This window comes from Megalobrama amblycephala, linkage group LG2 (genome assembly GCF_018812025.1).
Source record: "Megalobrama amblycephala isolate DHTTF-2021 linkage group LG2, ASM1881202v1, whole genome shotgun sequence".
In the NCBI taxonomy this organism is placed as follows: domain Eukaryota; kingdom Metazoa; phylum Chordata; class Actinopteri; order Cypriniformes; family Xenocyprididae; genus Megalobrama; species Megalobrama amblycephala.
The window spans coordinates 5,381,738-5,405,100 of NC_063045.1; the positions used below are offsets into that span (position 1 = coordinate 5,381,738).

General features: G+C 34.5%; 1 protein-coding gene across 2 annotated transcripts in view; it reads right to left on the bottom strand.

The window, feature by feature from the left end:
- Positions 1-279: 279 nt before the first annotated feature.
- Positions 280-23,363, bottom strand: part of kdm4b (lysine (K)-specific demethylase 4B) — a 59,149-nt gene continuing 36,065 nt past the window's right edge. For both annotated transcript variants that reach the window (XM_048182267.1, XM_048182266.1), the window contains exons 13-22: positions 21,226-21,404; positions 20,812-21,013; positions 11,966-12,042; positions 11,828-11,883; positions 11,626-11,734; positions 6,576-6,761; positions 6,335-6,502; positions 5,973-6,092; positions 2,636-2,728; positions 280-2,457 (exon numbers count right to left, since the gene is read on the bottom strand). In XM_048182267.1, the coding sequence (XP_048038224.1) occupies positions 2,116-2,457; positions 2,636-2,728; positions 5,973-6,092; positions 6,335-6,502; positions 6,576-6,761; positions 11,626-11,734; positions 11,828-11,883; positions 11,966-12,042; positions 20,812-21,013; positions 21,226-21,404 (1,532 nt within the window). In that variant the 3' untranslated portion in view covers positions 280-2,115. The remainder of the gene's footprint in view (positions 2,458-2,635; positions 2,729-5,972; positions 6,093-6,334; positions 6,503-6,575; positions 6,762-11,625; positions 11,735-11,827; positions 11,884-11,965; positions 12,043-20,811; positions 21,014-21,225; positions 21,405-23,363) is intronic.

Genomic DNA, 23,363 nt, shown 5'->3' on the forward strand with positions numbered 1-23,363 from the left:
TTCTTTTCGACTGAAGAAAGAAAGACATGAACATCTTGGATGACATGGGGGTGAGTAAATTATCAGGAAATTTTAATTTAAAAGTGAACTAATCCTTTAATTAAATTTGAGGAAGCTGACTAATTTGTGAACTGGTTCAACTGATTCATTACAAGGAACCAGGTCAAAAAATGAGTCAATCACAAATCAGACGTCACTAGAAACTTAAATGTATTATTATTCATTTAAACCATGTTTTTCATGGCTTTACCAAGAAAATAAACACAGTTGAACACAAAGCACAGTTTCACTTCACATTTTATTAGAATCTTTCCTAGTAGGCCTACTTCTGAACAGATAAACATTTTCCATCATCAGTATGCAAGCTGCGGTGGGTTATTTCATTAAACTTGCCTCTTGTGAAGTTTCTGTTTTAATGCAAGGCAGAAACCTCAGGAACAGAGGAGTACAAATGCCATGGACACACTGTGTCTAGCCTTAGAGCGGCCTTAGGCGTCACTGACAGGTGGAAAACAATCAGTCGTGAGACGAGAACAACGGTCGTCACATCAAACGGAATGTGCTCGCAACAGCGCGAGAGGTTCTAACCTCAGTACGCACTTCGTCCATGAAGATTCATGATCTCCGAGATTATAAAACATGTTCTTATTTAAAAAAAACAAACGGGTCGAAACGAAAGCAGGAGGAATAATAGTACGAAGTATGAGATGAGAAAAAGAAGGGTTGTCAATGCAATTACATTTTTTGAAATGTCTATTTAATGTTTGCAATAATGTCTTAATTTGGGGAATTTAATGCATTAATTTATCCTGCGTCTTGAACAATTCTCAGATATCTTTGGCATGCCGAAGCGACTCTGTCTGGAAAGGTCTCGGAGTGTCTCATACGAGCGTTTGCCTCTGAATGAATCCAGTGGGCGGCCGTTGGAGCAAATTCTCAATGCTATCTGGACGACAAACCTGCAAGTACTGGCGATGGAGGTCTCACAAGACAAAACAACAAAAAGGAGAAAAGAAATCCGAAGCGACAACCAGACCCTTTTATTTGAATGTGGCATGGGTTTTGATAAGACTCTAGAAGTTACACTGAAGAATTTTCAGTTTCGTGAGCAGGAAGTCTAGTATGTACACCTCACCGTGGGTCACGTGACCCGGAGCGCCCCTCAGTAGTCTAAGACCTCTATAGCACCTTGAGAAGGCGGATTGCGTATCTGTTTAACATCACCTATGACTATATGCTTAAATGTACGCCACTTCAACCTCTTGAATAGAAAGGATAAATTCAATTTTTTTTTTTCTTCCATATTCCAACATTATGTTGCAAAGTTTCACCAAAATAAAAATCAATAAAAATAAAAATCATAACAACAGTAATTATAATAATAATAATAATAAAAAAAAACAGACAAGGTGAATAGTATTCCATATAAACATCTACCAAGTATGCTACAAAAACAAATCCAATCATCTGGCGCTGAAAAACTCTTTATCGTTGATTATAGTCGATAGAAGAATACATGAAGATGCGCGAATCTATCCAAACACATGTGTGCGCTAACTGAAAACCGTAGCTTCGGATGCTGTCATAATTGTGATTTTCTTTATACAAATATTAAATCTATATGTGACAAAAGACATTTAAATACTTGTTAAATCCCATGAGCCCTGCTAAAACTTCCAGTGACTCCCCCGAACACTTGAGTACAGAGAAAAATACCTGAAACTGTACAGATATAGACTGTGTTTGATCTGTGACCGGGTAGCGTAATGTTTTGGCTTGTTAGAAAAATATTTAGCACTCGTTAGAGAAAAAATCAGGTATAAAGTAAACAGCACAAACAGTAAATGATTATTCCGTCTGAAAAACTGCCGTTTCGTGAAAGGGGCGGAGCGAGGGATCGTGGAAATGGGGTCCGAAGGATGTGGCGTCCCCCAAGGCTCTGTACTGGGTCCGTTTCGGCTTCAGTCTATAATGACACACATGCGTCCCACGCGCACCGTACATGGGTGGGAGACTCAGATTAGCACGACAGCGAATAAATGAAACAAAGACATGCAGTGGATGAATTTAAAGTCAGTAAGCGTTGACGAATAGCTGCTAGCGCAGAGCTGCGCTTCAATACATCGGCTCAACACCTTGCTCGCCCTCGTCTGGAGGAAAGTCCGTGTTGAGGAGAGACTCCATGTAGGCTATGTAGCTGGAGCTGTGGGTGAAACTCTCGCTGGGTTCCGGGGCAGGAAGTGTGGGCGCTGAGACAGGAAGTGTGGCGGGTGGCAAGCAAGGGGCAGTGCTGGTGTTCGGAGTAATACTAGCGGGCAGGAAAGCGCTGACTAATTCCGGAGGTAGTGCTGAGGGCTCGATGGCTAGCGTGGGTGGCGGCGTTGGCAGACGCGGGCGTTTTGCGGCCAGCGGTTCGTCTGACGATTGGGCCTGAGGTTGCTGTTGGTTCACAGATGCCTGTCGATGAGAAAAAAACTATTATCCTTCAGTGACGTCAATCAGAGCTCTCGAAATAGGCTCTGTTAGCTTGAAAAGTTCAAGTTTGGCAAACACGAAAGCAACTTTGACTTCTGCTTGATGAATTCTGTGTGCAGAAACGTACGGTACTCGGCCTGAAGCGGATTAAAGCGCTTACCAGACGAGACATGACCCTCTTGGGCAGCTCCTGGTCCAGAGAGTGAATCTCACTGCGCTTCAGTAAGAGCTGCGTCTCGTCCTGAAACTCCACCTGGAAAGAAATGCAGTCGGTTTAGACGCCTCAGATCCTTCACTGCTCTTGGAACCCAACTGTTTGATGCAATCCAGAAGTTTAGAAAAGCTACTAGTGTCGATTCAAAGCTTGTGTGCCGCCTTACTAACACCCTTGGGAAGCTATTTTCCAGTTATACAAGTACAGCTCCATCTACGTGAATCTACGAACTGCTTGGGCAGATTACATTTAGCACATTTACGCCACGTTCCAAATTATGGTGCAAGTGACATATTAGTAAAATGTTTGTTTGTTTATTTATCCATGTCTTTTTAGATAACTGGTATCAATCTCAGATAAAATTATTTGCCAGGTCTCTGGAAACCCTACTTAGAGGTTGTTCCACATTATTAAGCAAGTCACAGTTCTCATGCAATATGGGGAGGAAGAAAGATCTTTCTGAAGATGAAAAGCATGAAATGGTGCAATGTTGTGCAAAAGGCATGAAAACAACTAATATTGTGTGAAACTGAATAGTCCTGGCAAATTATTTTGTCTGAGATTGATACCAGATATCTAAAAAGACATGGATAAATAAACAAACATTTTCTTAGAAAAACTAAAATTTGAATGTTTATTCTACTGAAATCATGTCACTTACATGATAATTTGGAACGCGGTGTAATTTAATAATAATTGTAACAGCTAACGCTGTTGATAGAGCTGTAAAAACCGCATTTAACCCAGGAACTCTTATTTTTGGAAAGAAAGAGCAACCAACATAACAAGCTCCAAACTTTCAACCAGTCTGCAATCAACACCCTATTCCAGATCAATTCCCAATGGCTTCAAGACCTGTCAGACTTCCAGACATCCAGTTACAGATCGCCTGGAGTGGGTGGGAGAACATTTGGCGCGTCTAGCAAAGGTAGATGTGACGTCATTGAAGTGATCCGTGGTTGTTATAGAGTGCGGTGACTCACACGGCTCTGATAAATAATGGAGTCTTGTGGCGGAGGAGAGAATCAAATGGTTCGTTAATGCTGACAGAGGAGTCTCTCAAGAGTTCAGCCGAGCAATGAAACACTGTATCGAGTGTGTGTGTGTGTGTGTGTTTGGGTTTTAATGAGAGAGAATCTGACGTGAACCAAAACTAGTTCTTCAAATGTGTCAAACAATGTATTAACATCGTTTGGAGATGGAGAAAAAGTGAAAAAGCATGTTTCGATTTAGCTTTTTAGAAGTTTCTGAGTCACCTTTCCATCAAAATGTGACCCAAATGTTAGGAAAAACATCATCCCATCCCTGCACAAGAACACAAAAGCACTTCCTGTGATGGAGTGTCGCATGTAGGAGAAATAGCAGATGAATGGCGGTCTACTCTCGCTGTCTGCGGTCCATCACACCTCATAAGCTTCATGTACAGACTCCATAAATCCCCCAAGCAGCACATATGCCTAGTTTTCTCATTTTCCCATTAATCTCTCCTCCCTGTTGCTCAAGACATCAGTGGCTCCTCTGTGTACAAGGAAAGCAAACTTGACACCAAATATGGACTCGTGAAAGACTCGGATAAAGGCGGGAATCAAAAGAAAATTAACATATAGAGTCAGTTTCCTAACCTAATAATCAGGTGACACTGTGGCCCTCTAATAGTCTATATACAAAACACACACAAACAAACTATAAATAAATAAATTAAAAAAGATATGAAGAGTTTGGTTCCAAAACACAGTAACTCCATTTTGATTATTTTGGGTAAAAAGGTGTTTTCTTTACCAAGAAAGCGGCAAGATGAAAACCACTATTTTCTGTTTCAAACTTTCACACAGCATATTTTGGATATAAAAACATTAAAAATTCAAATCTACAGAGGAGCCACTGATGTCTTGAGCAAAAGGGTCAGATTTATTTTTCTAAGAAAATGTATCAGTCTCAGTTTTCACACAATATTAGTTGTTTTCATGCCTTTTGCACAACATTGGACCATTTCATGCTTTTCATCTTCAGAAAGATCTTATTATAAAAACATATTTTTCCCCCAAAATGCAATAAATCCATGAAACTTTTTTTTTTTCAAAATGCAATTAATCCATCAATATAAAAGTTATTTTTCAAATTGAAAATACACAGCAAAGTAAGTTGATTCACATCAACTTTTAGACAGAGTCTAAACTTTTTATCAACTTTATTACTTATTATCAACTTATTTTTATTAACTTTTAATCCAATTTTTATCTTATATACAGACATTTTACTAAAAATACATTCAGCCGTCGCTCCTGAAATGAATTCAATGGGTCATCTTGTTAATGTTATAAATTATTTGTCATTACCGATTAAAGAGTATCTGCAGAAAAAGGAGACTGGCGTTTGTCGCGTTTTGGAAAGAACGGGAGAAAACATGACAGAATAAAAATGGATATCGTATTTTGCGCAAAATTAATAAATTACTTTTAAATACCGACCAGATACTGATTTTGGCGGAAACTCAATTTTTTGAAAATGGCATTTATCGCGTTTTGGAACCAAACTCTTCATATTCTATTAATTAAATAACTTGTAATTAACATGAATTAACTGTATTAAAGTAGAAGCCAAACAAATAAAACAAATCGATCGAATCAAAAGCGAACAACACTAAATACAGGTGTAAACGGGGTCTAAAACGCTTTGAGCTTGTCCTCTTTCAACCACTTCCAGAGGTCGTCGAAAACACAATCGACTGGATTACTTTCGTAGTGTAAACACTCATGCACACAAAAGACCGCCTACTGACCTAATGTGTAAACAGTATTGGAAGCGCTCTAGCCAGACGGGATTCAAAATTTGTCGGCTGAAGACCCAAATTTGGTTTGAAGATGAAAAATGTACCCAGCACAATGTTCTCTCTCCATTCCTGATTTCTAACAAACACTCACAGCGTTCAGCTGGTCTTGCGGCTATCAGAGCAGAAACAAAAGCTAATGCTCTCCGTGAGTTTTTACATCATCTCCGGTCACGTTCATATGTAAATTGTGCAAGCTTATATTATCCATTAGATCGAAAGATCTGAAAAAGCCCATACATTTACTCGCCCATCGACCCTTCCCTCAAAGAAAGCAGGACAGAAGTGGTTGAAAGTTGACAAAAGAGACAGGATTAAAACACCAGGTGTCTATTTCATCCATTTGTGATCCGATAGACCAAAACGCATCTTGTAAACAGGGTCAAAATGTCTTTATCAAAGTGCTGGAAAAACAAATGTGGATAAATACAAAAATAAATGTAAGAGGTCAGTTACCTGGTAGTAACGGTGGACGTGTTCCTTGACAAAAGACGCGTTGAGAATCCGTCCATCGATTGTCTTGACCACCACAATTTCGCCCTGTTCTGGAGGGCCGTTCCGCAGGCAGTCGTGACTCTGAGACAGAAATTAAAGAGACGATAGATCAAATCTGATTAGATGAGCCAAATGAATGCATGAAGCCACCGCAACAACCTACAATTAGATTTCAACCAATCAGCATCCAGGACCAGAACTATGCTTTTATAAGGCCACAAGAGGCCATACATTACAGTGATTTTATCATGACTAAGGAGGTTTTAGCAACTATAAACTGTTGAATATGTTGAAGATACTATTTGTTGGTGTGTTTATCTCACCAGCAGGTTCTCCGGGAAGACGTTATCACAGTAGGAGCCGTCGTCAAAGTTGACTTCGTAGTAGTTCTGCGTGCCGATGCCGGTGATGGTGCAGCGATAGAACCAACCATTGCTGTTCCTCCCGATGACCTCCTGACCCAGAGACAACTCGCGGGAGCCGCTTTTGACCTGCGACGGAAGCAAACCTTTAGTTTGAGGAACAGTGCGGTCTCTTTTTAGAGTGTTAACCAAGGCTACGCACCTTATGATTGGTCTGTTTGTGTTTGTGGCAGGTGACAGACACCACATACGGCCAATCGGCCGGCTTCATGACGACTCCGGCGAGGAGGGCGCAGGTGACGTGGAAGGACGTGGAGCAGTTGTCCAACGAGCACTGGATACACGCGCCGAAGATCTGCTTAGTCGTCTTGTGGCAGTAGACGCACTTCTGAAAATTGAAACGAGGAAATATGAAATGTCATTTACGTGATAAATAGGATATTCGCCTAGATAAAGTTCATCAAGACAAACTTTGAAGTTGGCTTCAGAAAGTGTATAGAAGTCTGAAAAGCTTGATGTTTGAAGGTTTTCAGTTTGAAGTACTTTGAAGTTTAAAGTAGTTTTAAAAGGGATTTTTGATACAAGTATGATGAATTAATGCTAAATAGCTATTTGGCTAATGGTGAACAGCTAAAAAAACAACAGTTTGAGAAGTGGAGCGGCTTGCATTTCAATAAAAGATTACAAATATGAACAATTATTAATGTGCAAACTATAATAAACACCAGAAAAAAAAACTAAAAGGAGGAAAGAATAAAAAGGACAAAAGAAACAAAAGGACAAAAACACCAAAAAAATGAAAGGAATATATAAATAAAAGAATGAACTAAAGAAACAAATAATGACAGAATGGAAAAACAAAATTAAAAAACAAACAAATGAATGAACAAACAACAAGTGCATTAATGAAAACAAAAAAGTGCAAAATTATAATCAACAAGGAAATTTAAACATGAATTATTGGTAATGGTGACCAGAAGCTAGTCAGACATATGATCATTATGAAAGGTTTATGAAAAAATAAAGAAGGAAAGAAACAAAAAACATGAAATGAGAGAGAACAGAAACAATGAAACAAACAACAAGTAAATGAACCAAAACAAACAAAAAAATGTGCAAAAGTATAAACAAGAAGGAAACATTAAAAGTGATTTTCATCTCGTTTAACTACTGTAATGACAGGGTTTTCAATGAGAAAAAATGACTTCATTCATCAGAAAATGGAGCCTGAGGCAAATGTAAGTTTGCTAAGTCGATGCTAAATAGCTATTTGGCTACTGGTTAACATTATTTTCATGTGTCAGGAAAGTCATTTCAAGAGTGCGGCAGCTTACATTTCCATGAAAAGGAACATTTATTAATAGTGAACAACAATAAAAACACCAGAAATGTTCACAAACACAGTCGATTTTGATTTCACATGTAGAAATAAGGCCTTATTTTGAGGCAAATGAAGTCAATAAGCTGTTGATTGTTTAAAACTGAGCCATTTTTATGTGAATATCTTCTAAATGGAAAACATTTTGCCTCTTTCTTTGTGTCCGTTCTTCCCCGTCTCTCTCCTCTTCTCCTCCATTTCCTCATGCACCACCTCCAAACACACAAACTCACACACAGCGCACGGACACGGGGATATCGACGGGAATAAAAATTCTTTATTAAATTGTCAATACTTCATCTCAGCCCCCTGTGGCCAAGCGGCCGTAATGTACGACGGCCTTTTGATGTGGCGCCGGCTCGGAAATATTTCATTGGCTGGTGAAAGGCTCTGATTTATCATCCCTCAGGGATTGATCACAGGACAGGCCAACGGACAAGGGAAGGGAAAAATATGTGATTTACGAGCATCAACCTCTCAGTTATTTATTCATACATCAAGACCTGGCGTCCATTTTGTGTTGCAGTGAGCGAGAAGAGACTTCCTTTTAATCTACAATATGACGGCATTTCTTCAACTTGTTCTAGTGTGCAAATAATGAGAATAAATGTTTGATGTTTATATAAACATTCGCAACATGATGACAAAGCAACTGTGTCATCGATCTTTTACATAAGCTGAAGTCAGATGGATGAACATTACGAGAGCTTTATGAAACGATAAAGTAGAAAAGAAACAAAAAGTACGAAAAAAGACAAAGCAAACAAAAAGAGAATGAACAAAAGAAAAAACAATAATGATAGAAACTGAGAGAATAAACGAAAGATTGAAAAAATAAACTAAAAACAAAAGTAAGAGAAAAATACCAATAAAAGAAATAAAGAATGAAATAACGAAAGAATCAAGCACCAACACAAGAATAAAAGAAACAGAAAGAACAAACAAAAGTAGTTCAAATAGCAAAAGAAACAATGAAAGAAAAAAGCACAAATTAAAGAAAGAGCGAACAAAAGAAAAAAGGAACAAACAAAAGTAGAAAAAAAACAGAAAACAAAAAGCAAATAAAAACAATGAATGAAAGAAAAAAGCAAAAAAAAAGGCAAGAAAGAGTGAACAGAAACAGAAAGAACACACAAAAGTAGAAGAAAAAACACCAAAAGAAAAAAAAAAAAAATGAAAGAAAGAGCAAACAAAGAAACTAGAAACAGAAAGAGCAAACAAAAGAAGAAAAGAGCAAAAAACGAAAGAAAACAAACGGCAAATAAAAACAAATGAAAAATAAAGCACAAACGAAAGAAAGAGCGAACAAAATAAACAAACAGAAACAAAAGTAGAAAAGAACAAAAAAGAAAGAAAACAGCAAATACAAATGAATGAAAGAAAAAGCACAAACGAACAAGAGCAAACAAAATAAAGAAACAAAAGTCGAAGAACAAAAAAGAAAGAAAAACAGAAAAAAACAGAAAAAAGCACAAATGAAAGAGAGAGCAAACAAAAGAAACAGAAAAAGAAAGAACAAACAAAAGTAGAAAAGAACAAAAAATGAAGAACAGCAAATAAAAAAGAATGAATGAAAAAAAGCACAAATGAAAGAGTGAACAAAAGAAACAGAACAAACAAAAGCAGAAGAGAACAAAAAACTAAAGAAAACAAACAGCAGATAGAAACAAAGAATGAAAGAAAAGAGCACAAAGGAAAGCAGGAATGGAAACAGAAGGACACGTATGAAGGAGCGAAGCACATTTTTAATTTCGTCATGTGCTGATGCCACTTGTGGTTTGGCTTCTGTGTTTGAGCGCGTTCAGACGTGTGGCGGAGGAGGAGAAACCTGCCTATATAATCAATGCACTTCGTTTAGCACAGCGAGGAACCACACCTGATTATTCAGGCATTCCACATCATTAATAATGCATCATTCCCTCCGAGAGAGAGAGAGAAGTACAACTACAGAACAAGAAAACTGAACAAATGAAACAAATATAGTGAACGAATGAACTACACAAAAGAAAGAAACAAAATAATGATCATAAGGGTAAAAAACAAAAGCACAAATGAAAGAACTAAAAAAAAAGAACAAACGAATACGCACAAACAAACAATAGTAGAAGTCAAACAGAAAAATACCAAAGAAAAAGAAACTAAGAACAAACGAGTAAGAAACAGAAATAAACAAAAAAGCATAAATTAAATTGCATGGACAAAAAAATGAATGAATGAAAGAAATAATGAAAGTATGAAAAACAAAAAAGAAAGAAATAAACAAATTAGGAATGAACAAAAGAAAAACAAAAGCACAAATGAAAACAAATTAATTAACGAAAACAAACAAAAGTAGAAGTCAAACAGAAAAATACCAATGAATATTAAATGAAGAACAAACAAATAAACAAAAATAACAAACAAAAAAGCATAAATAAATTAAATTACATTTACAAAAAAAAAAAAAAGAAAAAAAGAAATAATAAAAGTACGAAAAACAAAAAAGAAATAAATAAACAAATTAGGAATCAATAAAAGAAAAAAAAACACAAATGAAAACAAATTAATTAACGAAAACAAACAAAAGTAGAAGTCAAACAGAAAAATACCAATGAAAATTAAATGAACAAACAAATAACAAACAAAAATAAACAAAAAAGCATAAATTAATTAAATTACATTTACAAAAAAAGAAAAAAAAGAAATAATAAAAGTACGAAAAACAAAAAAGAAATAAACAAATTAGGAATGAACAAAAGAAAAACAAAAGCACAAATGAAAGAACAAATTAATTAATTAACGAAAACAAACAAAAGTAGAAGTCAAACAGAAAAATACCAATGAAAAAGAAACGAAGAACAAACGAATAAGAAACAGAAATAAACAAAAAAGCATAAATTAAATTGCATGAACAAAAAATGAATGAATGAAAGAAATAATGAAAGTATGAAAAACAAAAAAGCAAGAAATAAACAAATTAGGAATGAACAACAGAAAAACAAAAGCACAAATTAAAGAACAAATTAATTAATTAACGAAAACAAACAAAATTAGAAGTCAAACAGAAAAATACCAATGAAAATTAAATGAAGAACAAACAAATAAGAAACAAAAATAACAAACGAAAAAGCATAAATTAATTAAATTACATTTACAAAAAAAGAAAAAAAAGAAATAATAAAAGTATGAAAAACACAGAAAAAGCAAGAAATAAACAAATTAGGAATAAACAAAAGAAAAACAAAAGTACAAATGAAAGAACAAATTAATTAATTAACAAAAACAAACAGGAAAAATACCAATGAAAATTAAATGAAGAACAAATAAATAACAAACAAATAAAACAAATAAAAAATAAACAAAAAAAGCATAAATTAAATTACATTTACAAAAAAGAAAAAAAAATAATAGTATGAAAAACACAAAAAAGAAAGAAATAAACAAATTAGGAATGAACAAAAGAAAAAAACTAAAAGATTTAATGAGCAAAAATTAACTAAAACAATAAAAAGTAGAAGCCAAACAGAAAAAATACCAACGAAAGAACGAATAAAATAAATAATGAAATAAGGAATGAAACGAGCACCAACGAAAGAATAAAGGAATAAGAAACAAAAGTAGAAAATAAAACAAAACACAGAGAACAAACAAATAAAAAAAAGAAAATCCATGTAAATGAAAAGAAAAAAACAAAAGCACAAATGCAAGAATGAAAAAGCAGAACACACAACGAAACAAATCAATGGATGCCAACGAACGGAAAAGTATGAATCAAAGCAAAAAAACACAAAAAACCTATGAGTATAAAGTTAATAGATAATATAAGATAATAAGATAAGATAATAAAGTTAAACTGGACAGTAAAGGAAGTGAAAGAGGTGAAAGGGTCACTCACCAGACTCTTCCTGGTGTCGGGGACGGCGGTGACGTCCACAGGCTCTCGCTCCACAGCGTTGACGAAACGAACCTCGGCCACAGCGACGGCACAGATCACGTGAACCCACCTACGGACAGGAAAACAAACGCTTACATGTAAAGTTTGTTCTGCAGATTAGCATGAACAGATGCTCCTCGTAATAGAGTTTAAGATATTACACCTGTCATCTGTGGTTTTCTTCAAAGCTCCTCCTCTTAAACTGCACAAACAGCAGGCCTGCAACGATTAAACCGATCATGAACACAACGCTTCAACGCCATAATAAACGTGTCATATGTGAACGGTGTTCAATACTTACTGCTGTCCACTCCATCGAGGAGCATCGAGAACACATCCAGCCTTCCTGTTTCGTGTCGGGATTGACGCCGTAACAACCTGGCGGAAGAGAGAACGAAAACGTTATTTATTAAACATATTCTGTGCGATTCACCAGTGTACGTTATTTTCACAGAAAAAAACTGTTTCTGTAGTTTTCTATTGAAAAAATGCATCTTTCTCTGACAGAGTTTGATACGAAACGTATGAACAAGGAGACAAAACAGACAGAAAAAAATAAACAAAAATGACCAAAAGCTAAAAAAAAAAAAAAAAAAAAAACAAATGCCAGAAAAAAATTACACAATCGACAAAAGAAACAAAGGCACAACGTCAGAAAAGAATGGAGGAAATAGAAACAAAGAACAAACTAATGAAAACAATTTTTGTCAATTTAATACAAAAAGAATGAAGAAAAAAATTAACGAATGAAAAGACGAAAGAAACAAAAGAGAGAGAACAGATAGAACAAAAACAAATGAGCGAAAAAATGAACAAATTAATTAAAACAAAAGTAGAAAAACAAATGAAAGAACAAAACCAAAAAAAAAAAAAAAAAATCATCAAACGAAACAAAGAATGAAGGAGAAAAGCACAAACGAGAGTATAAAAGAAAGAAAAGAAATCAAAACAGAACGAACAAACGAATAAATGAACGAAAAAAGTAAAAACTAACAAAGCGAAAATATATTAAAGATATTGTGTATGATGATTCACTAGTGTACGCTGTTTTAAAAAATGGCCACAGGAACAAATAACACATTTATTGACCAATAACAGTCTAGTGCACTTCTTTAAAGAACTAATTAAATCGCAATGAATAAAATCAGGTCGTCCTACCGAATTTTCAGATTCAGTATACACTGTGTTGCGCAAATTAAACATGTCACAAAGTTCGTCTCAATGCATTGGTCATTAAACAAGTTTTAGATGCAAATAAGTCATATTACGAAAGATGAATGTGTAATGAAGGACGTTTCAAGCCATTAATCGAAAACGTAAATAAAATTTAAAAACTCAATAATTACGGTTACCAGTGCTGAATATTCACATGCAAATAAGTCAAATTACCAAAAATTCATGTGTTACGAAGGACGTTTCAAGTCATTAATAGAAAAATGTAAATAAAATTCAAACTTTACGTTTGGAAAAACTCAATAATGGTCGCCAGCTAAATATTCAGTTTGAAATAAGTCATATTACAAAAAATGAATGTTACGAAGGACGTTTCAATTCATGAATAGAAAAAACGTAATTTTAAAATTTAAAAACTCAATGATTACAGATACCAACACTGAATATTCAGATGCAAATAAGTCATATTATGAAAGATAAATGTGTAACGAAAGACATCTAAAGCCATTAATCAAAAATGTAAATAAAATTTTAAAAACTTAGTAATTACAGTTACCAACGCTGAATACTCAGATGCAAATAAGTCAAATTACAAAAATTGATTGTGTTACGAAGGACGTTTCAAGTCATTAATCGAAAATGTAAAAAAATAAAAACTTAACAAAACAGATACCAACACTGAATATTCAGATGCAAATAAGTCAAACTACAAAAAATAAATGCGTTACGAAGGACGCTTAATCTTATTAATAGAAAAAAAAATGAATGAAAATTTATAACCTCAATGATTATGGTTACCAATGCTGATTATTCAGATGCAAACAAGTCATATTACAAAAGATGAATTTGAATTTGTAGGACGTTTCAACTTATTAATTGAAAACTAATTTTTTTTTTTTTTTTAAATCAACAATTACAGATACCAACGCACAATATTCAGATGCAAATAAGTTATATTATGAAAGATGAATGTGTAACGGAAGACATTTAAAGCCATTAATCGAAAATGTAAATAAAATTTAAAAACTCAACAATTACGGTTACAAATGCTGAATATTCAGATGTACATAAGTCAAATTACATAAGATGAATGTGTAACGAAGGACGTTTCAAGTCATAAATAGAAAAATGTAAATAAAACTTAAACTTTACCTTTGGAAAAACTCAACCATTATGGCTACAATCATTGAATATTCAGTTGCAAATAAGTCAAATTACGAAGGATGTTTCATGTCATTAATCGAAAATGTAAATAAAATGTAAAAAAAAAAAAAAATATATATATATATCAACGATTACAGATACCAATGCTTTATATTCAGATGCAAAGAAGTCAAATTACAAAAAAATTTATGTGTTACGAAGGACGTTTCAAGACAAATAAAAAAAACTTCACGTTTGGGAAAACTCTACGATTATGAATACAATTGCTGAATATTCATTTGCAAATAAATCAAATTATGAAGGATGTTTCACGTCAATTGGAAAAATGCTAATAAACTTCACATTTGGAAAAACTCTATTGTCGACAGCTAAATATCTGGTTGGAAATAAGTCTTATTACAAAAAATGAATGTGTTACGAAGTATGTTTCAAGTCATTAATCGAAAAAGTAATTTTTTTTTTTTTTTTTTAAATCAACGATTACAGATACCAACGCTTTATATTCAGATGTAAATAAGTCAAATTACAAAAAATGAATGTGTTACTGTGGATGTTTCAAGACATAAATGGAAAAATGTAAATAAAATTCAAACTTCACGTTTGGGAAAACTCTACGATTATGAATACAATTGCTGAATATTCATTTGCAAATAAATCAAATTATGAAGGATGTTTCACGTCAATTGGAAAAATGCAAATAAACTTCACATTTGGAAAAACTCAATTATTGTCGACAGCTAAATATCTGGTTGGAAATAAGTTATTACAAAAAATGAATGTGTTACGAAGTACGTTTCAAGTCATTAATCAAAAAACGAATTTTTTTTTTTTTAAGTCAACGATTACAGATACCAACGCTGAATATTCAGATGCAAATCAGTTATATTACGAAAGATGAATGTGTAACAAAAGTCATTTAAGGCCATTAATGGAAAATGTAAATAAAATTTATAAACTCAATAGCTACGGTTACCAATGCTTTATATTCAGATGTAAATAAGTCAAATTACAAAAAATGAATGTGTTACTGTGGATGTTTCAAGTCATTATTTGAAAAACGCAAATAAATTGTTAAACTTCACGTTTGGAAAAACTCAACGATTATGGCTATAATCGCTGAATATTCAGTTGCAAGTAAGTCAAATTACGAAGGATCTTTCATGTAAATTATCGAAAAATGCAAATAAACTTCACGTTTGGAAAAACCTAACAATTATGGCCGACACAGCCAAATGCTGAGTTGGAAATAAGACAAATTACAAAAAATGAACGTGTTACTATGGATGTTAGGTCTCTTTTACACCTTTTATGTTTTCAATAATTAAACAAACGTAGAAAATGTACTCAAAACTAAAACTCTGAAACTCAAGGATGACGTCACCACCACAGCAGCGAGCAGCGATATCATCTGAAGGTGTTTGTCGTTGCGCAGCATTCAAGAACCTGCTGTTTCCCGTAATTACACCAGGCACCCTTCGATTGCAAGGCACAAAAGTGGACTGTGATATTGTACGAGCGACCCTTTTAGAAGAACGCTCCAGCTGGAGGTGAAAGCTCACAGAAATGGAAAGCTCGTTTTGACATGCTGTCATTTCCCTCTCGTCCCCGTCTTATCGAAATCACCAGCTTTCAGCAGCTGTGCCCACCTCATCCGCGCCAGGTAAACACTAACAGCAGGAACCGCGCGCCCAAGCCCAGCTCCAGCCGTAATGGCCTCCGCCACAGCAGACGGGATACAAATACGGCCTCCGGGCATTAGTTTAATGTGCAACACGCACACATGAGCACAAACACGCGCTTACGCATGTTCAGGAAAGTCGTTTTCATAACCGCTGGAAGAATGTTTGTGAGTTCAAGCGCTTACGAAACCAGGCTGGCAGAAAATAGCATCAAGAAATGAGGAGGCAAAGACAGCACAACTAACAAGCTGTCTTTCACTTCACGGCCCGTTCTTCAAGGCTTCGGAGGCAAACAAGCTAGAGATGTTGTTATTGTTGGTGGTGGTGGTGTTTTTTCCCCTAGAACGGTTCGACCGGCGGATCCTTCGCCTACAGAGCTGGTCAAAAGTTTGGACATATTGCAATTTTTAATGTTCTCGAAAGAAGTCTCTTCAAGCCTGCATTTATTTGATCAAAAATACAGGAAAAAAAACAGTAATATTGTAAAATATTATTACAATTTAAAATAATGTTGTTTTTTATGTACTTTGAAATTCCTGTGATCAAAGCTGAATTTTCAGCATCATTACTCCAGTCTTCAGTGTCACATGATCCTTCAGAAATCATTCTGATATGCAGATTTATTATCAATGCAAGGCTTTTTTTTCTGCCAGTGTGACTATTTGTTAGAGTGTGACCACCACATTGCACAACTGATAAGAGCAGCCATAACCGTTTCACATGAGAAACATCAAACGGCAAACAAAAACGAGCTCTACTCATTTGAGCTCTGCAGCACTTGTGTATCAGATGCGCCAATCTCGATCACGTGACACTGTTTGCTACACACTGCTGGGAGATCCAGTGAGAAAGCGTTTGAATTTGCTGCAAAAATTAATAACATCGCTGCGAGATCTAGTGGGAAGCGTTCAAATTCTCTGCTTTAAACCACAGATATCAGATCAACCAGCAGGAGAAACACTGTGCCACGAACAAGTTAAGACTCCTCAGTCCACAAATCACCATGTGTTTAATGTAGTAACGTGAAACTGTAGTTACTGAAACTATGGTATTGTGACAGAAATACTTTTACATTATTAATTTCAGGGTTCATGCAAACTGAATTTCAAGCACATTTCAAGGACTTTTTAAGTGCTTCACACTTTTTCCTGCACTTAAAAGCTCTAAATATTATCCAAGTTTTATGTTTTTTTTGAATGTGATGATTTGTAAAACTAAAAGACGTAGGAAAACTAACACTTCTAGGCAAACAATTTTTTTAAAGACATGAAATTATCACTAGATAGAAGCACTTATTGATGGAAAAGTAGGAAAAGTCTCATGAAAAACAAAAACTTCTTCAAATTGTGACTGAATTACATAGAAAGCAAGTAAAGAGCGCTCCTTTTATAATCAGTGAAGATGTCGGTCAGCTCAGTTTGGTACATTTAACACCCTCGAGTCGGCGGTCGCGCCGGCGATACCACCTTGCATTTTTTGTTATCAGTGTGAAAGAGACTCAAAATACTCTGTCAGTTTTGCACATAAAATTTAGAGTTATACACCATTCTACACCATCTGTGAAATGTCTTCTTTTATTTGTGTACACTCAGAGTAAAAACAAAATGTTGTGCTTTTTGCAAAAAAGAAAACTAACATGTTGCGCTATCTGTTGTCTCTCTCTGAATCAAGTCCATTCTCAGAAAATTAACTGCAACTTAGTGAATACTAATCACACAAACATGAGACATATATCTAAAGAAACGTTAAAATGTCAGGTTTTAAATCACGTAAACAGAATATTTGTTTTCAATTGGACTTATGTAATCTGTTTGAAAAGAGAGAGATGTCAGTCGTTTGTGAGTCAGCTCATTATCACGCTTTTCAGATGCAAATTCAGAGGCGCCCGTATCAGCTCGGAAAATCGCATCAAGCTTAGTCAGATGTACATCGAGTACATAAGAGTAGAACATTTACATTTTTACCTTTAAAAATGTTTTTGCACATTACTGTTAAGTTAATTTTATCTGCATCTCAATTGAAGCTCAGTGCTTTGACAAATTTCCAATGAATAAACATGTAATATTATTAGTAACTGCACGTATTAATGCAAAACAATAGTAATTTGATTAAATTACCTTTATGATTTAAAAAAAAAAAAATCCAGCACCATCTTCTGCAGAAATTAGTGGCACCAGTGCCACTGCTCTCTAATGTTAGTTTGGATTTCTATTTTGAATAAATGCTGTTCTTTTTAACTTTTTATTAAACAATGAATCCTGAAAAAAGTATCACATGTTCCCAAAAAAATATTAAGCAGCACAACTGTTTCCAACATTTAGCATATCAGAATGATTTCTGAAGGATCATGTGACACTGAAGACTGGAGTAATGATGCTGAAAATTCAGCTTTGATCACAGGAATAAAAAGAAAACCATTATTTTAAATTGTAATAATATTTCACCATATTACTGATTGTTCCTGTATTTTCGATCAAATAAATGCAGCCTTGATGTGAAATAAGAGACTATCAAAAACATTAAAAATAGTAATGTTTCCAAACTTCTGACTGGTACTGTACATTTTGGATTCGTTTCACTTCACGGCCCATTCTTCAAAGCTTTGGAGGGCAAACAAGCCAGAGATGATGTTGTTGTTGGTGGTGGTTTTTCCCCTAGAACGGCTGGATCCTTTGCGTACATTTTGGACAGTGGTTTGTGTCGCCTCTACAAGAACCAGTCAAGGGAATCAGAGCATTTAAAACACAGCGGGAGATCTGCTTTCCGTAGCTCTGGTGTTTTTGGGAGTGAAATTTACAGCATGGAGGCAGAAAATTAAAGCAATAAGAGCACTGAGGTCAAAACTTAAAGTGATTTCACCATTTTACGAATGACAGAACAAAAAAAAGATAAAAACAACCAATATTGCAACTCTTGAAGAGATGAATAACAACAGTGCTTCCAATAAGTAATACAGTAGGCTGTTTAACATAACTAATGCAGATATATATATATAATTCAGATGATGTATGAACACAGGTGCACATATATCAGCTATTTTAATTGAACGTGGGTCAGCGGATGAGATTTACGAGCCAGAAATACCCGTTTTATAAGCTGAAGAAGCTTGAGTGAAGGTAAAATATGAGTAAGTGCGTTTATGACACAGCGACAACTTTAATTAGTTTGACAGAGTGAAAACAGAGTGACGGTAAACTGATTAGTGCAGCTAAAAGCAGACTAATACATGACGGCTCATCCCAGAGCAATCACACTTCATAAATCAGTCACGCAAACTGAACGAGTGCTTCACGCTCGGCGTAATGAACTTTAGAAGAAGCCGACATACGGCGAGTCGTACTTTCGAATCGAACCACTCTGGAAAGCATCCAAGCGAAATGCTCGCGCTTTTTTTTTTGTTTGGTACAGTGAAGTGCATCCGTCGCTGTTTTGATGGTAAATATAATCATATATCACGGCCGGATGCTTCTGGAAAACACAAAAAACATCAAGCAAAAGTTGAAGTGAAATAGTTTCATCTGAACTGTCAATTTTATTTAAACGGGCCAATCAGAGCGCGGCGTCACACTCGTACGTCCCAGTCGCTCACACACATTCGTACTAATTGGCTACGCGGCTTAGACTCGCGCCGAAGAGAAACAAACCACTTTTGCGGTCTGCGTTTTCCTCTTCGGGAGGTTTTTTCTTTGCCCCTCTAAATAAATAACAGCGCTGGAGTTCAGCCTGACTGACGGTAAATTGGCTGGAGTGACGTCCAGGTCTCCGTAAGAGGCTCTCGAGGGCCCGGCGACGAGATAAAGAGGGAATCAGGGGCGTTTATTAATCAGAGGCACACGGCTCCTGACTGACACACAGAAATATGTGGATTGGCGTGAAGGAAGGCAAACAAACAGCTGGAGAAGTGAACTACTACTTGTTTTAGGAGGAAGGCTGAGAGGACAATGAACACTAATATTATCTGTCTGGAAACACACTTTTCATTTATCCAAACTAACCTACAATATGTTTCTTGTGGCATGTGGCAATATGACAAAAAAAAAAAAAAAAAAAAAATTAATATACATCTTGCTAAAGAAAAACCAAAAGGTCCTTTTGACCTATATTATTAAAATATATATCATTTTTATTTATATTACTATGTTCTAAAAATTGATTTATTAAATAGAGTTTCACTCATCAAAAAAAGCTAATTTATTAAACAATAAACAAATAATGCTTAAAATATATTACATTAATATATATATATATATATATATATATATATATATATATATATATATATATATATATATATATATATATAAAACTCACATTTATATTAAATTACATTACATTAAATATAATATAAAAATATAAAATAATATAAATACATTTTATTATTATATTGATTATTTTACAGAAAAAATGAAAGGTCCTATAATATAATAATACAATATTTAGTATATATATATATATATATATATATATATATATATATATATATATATATATATATATATATATATATATATATATATATATATATATATATATATATATAGAGAGAGAGAGAGAGAGAGAGAGAGAGAGAGAGACACTATTTTAGTGAAATTATTATACTATATAAATACATTTATTTATTATTCATTTTTAAAAAGGAAAAAAAAGAAGGGTTTGTTTGAGTTGTCCAAAGAAGGATTATTTTTTTAATCCAAAAAACTAAAAAATAATAATAAATATAATTCATTATTAATTAGTTAGTTTTCCTACATCTTTAAACTTTTATTAATTATTACTATTACTTTTATTATTATTATTCACATTTTATTATTTTATTATATTAAGTAAATACATTCATTTATTCTTAATAATAAATAAACAATAATTAAAATTATAAATAAATTATTATAATAACTGCTTTTTGAAAACTAGAAAAGAAAATATGTATTTTTTTGTAAATATAGCAAAATCAGGATAAAAGCACGCAAACACACTCAAAGATGGGTGCTCGACCAAAAAAAATATTAATAAAAAGCAGAAAAAAAAGTCGGCACACCAAAGCTCCAAAAATATGTCTCTTTGTCAGACTTTTAAATATATATATATCTTTTTTTTTCTTCATGAGAAACAGGTGTGAGGTGTCTGAACTCACTTGCATGGACCTGTAGGCCGCAGCTGCTGCAGGACAGCAGGACGCTGGTGCCGTCGTCACCGATGTGGGAGTTTGACGGCAGGGGTTCAGTGTTCTCGGCACCGGCACTGAAGCACATCTCTGGAACCAGCGGACGGGTGCGACACCCGACCCGGGACACCAGCCCGGACGTGTCTGAGGTGTGGAAGGGGTCCTTCGCAGGCTAAACACAGAAAAACACATGAGACAGGTCAGCATGTTAAAGAGGACCTAATATAATTGATTTTCAAGCTTGAATGTTCAATAAACACAATTTTTCTCATATAAAATGCTCTGTCAGTAACACACTGTTTACTTCCTGTCTCTATAAAGCCCCTCCTTCTCTGAATATGTGAGACTATCTCAGTATGTTGACCGTGATGCATTATTAATTACCTGCGTGTACGGACAGAACAGCGTGCACACGGCGCAGTGTGGCTCAATGGTCGCCATGGCTGCGTTGAACTGCTTCTCGGCCAGGAAGTTTGGCGAGCGGTTCTGCCACAGGTTCTGCCACAGGTCCTTCTTGGTCTCCGGACCCACGCCTCCACCTACTGGCAGCCCCGAGTACAGCTCTACAGGAACACAGAGAGACGACACACGTGAGGTTCACACATAATTAACACAAATAACTACATCTTCATAGATAGATAGATAGATAGAGCTGAAAAGTAGATAGATAGATAGATAGATAGATAGATAGATAGATAGATAGATAGATAGATAGATAGATAGATAGATAGATAGATAGATAGATAGATAGATAGATAGATAGATAGATAGATAGATAGATAGATAGATGTGTTTTTAACACTGACAGTACACCTAGTTCACAGGTAAATGAATCACACTGAAGTTAAATGGGGCTGAATGTTAGTGTTCTCCTCTTGCTGTCAATCGTGACTCTACAGACAGCAGGTGAAGATGTATTTTTGGAGCGTTTTGATGCCCCTCTGTCCTGTATTTTGCCCCCTGCAGTGACAGCGGGCGGTGCAGGTTTACAGCTGTCTGTCTGTTCATAACACACAGCACAGACAAATCAATAACCGTCTTTCAGCCGCTCGATTTTATAAAGCGCTTACTGTTTGTGGCTGCTTTCTTTCATACTTTATTGCTTTTGCTCTTTGTGCTCGCAAGCACACACTTTCACAACAAACAAATCAGAACACTCTGAAATGAAATGTTCTAGAAACATTCATATTGTAAAAACTAATCTAACTTTTAACAACTTTCTCCTCACTTGAAAATGTACCATCAGACATTTATCTAGGATGACATGTTTCTTTTCTCCATGTGGCAACGAAAGCATATTTCTCATAGTGCGTCTATTTGTCTGTTCAAATGCATTAAATACAACAATTTATGCAAGGTTTTACGAACATCACACAACCTTAAGAACATCATTTGATTTTTTTGTGTCATTTCGAATGTCATTTTTATGCAAGTCATTCATTTTTAAGGACGTCATGATGAACTTCATTTGAAACATGAGCAAAACAAGTTCATGAAAATCTTCAAAATTAACATAAGAACAGTTTTATGAACAATTTAAAAATATATTTCTATTTTATACTGCCATCTATAGAAGAGGAGCAAAACTAATTTGGGTAAATTTTTCGTAACAGTTTACGCAATAATATTTCAAACATCATTTCTGAAACATCCATACAAGAATGACTTTATAAATTTATGTACATCATTTTAAGGACTTTTAAATATATTCTTAAGTAAAATGATGAACTGAATGTGACAACTAACATAAGAATAAGTTTTACGAACAATTTAAAAAATGTAATTCTGCTTTACGACCGCCATCTATAAAAAAGGAGAAAAACTAATTTGGGTCAATTTTTCGTAACAGTTTACGCAAGAATGATTGTACGAACAATCTTAAGAACATCATTCGATTTTTTGTTTATTACTTCAAATTCATAAATTTATGTACGCCATTTTAAGGACGTCATTCTGAAATTCATGAAGATCTTTCATAAACATTTTCTTACGTAAAATACGTCATTCGAATTTAAGGACGTCATTACGAACTTCATTTGAAACGAGCAAAAGAAGTTCATGAAAATCTTTCGTAAATATATTACGGATAATATTTAATTGAATCTGACAATTAACATAGTTTTTAATAGTTTTACGAACAATTTTAAAAAATATAATTCGGTTTTACGACCGCCATCTGTAAAAGAGGAGCAAAACTAATTTGGGTAAATCTTTCGTAACAGTTTACGCAAGAATGGTTGTACGAACAACCTAAAGAAAATCATTAGACTGTTTGGATATTATTTCAAACATCATTTTTGAAACGTACATACAAGAACGGCTTGATAAATTTACATACGTCATTCGAATTTAAGGACGTCAATACGAACTTCATTTGAAACCAGCAAAACAAGTTGATGTAAATCTTTCGTAAATATATTCTTATGTAAAATGTTGAATTGAATCAGACAATTAACAGTTTTTAATAGTTTTATGAACAATTTAAAATATATATAATTTGGTTTTACGACCGCCATCCATAT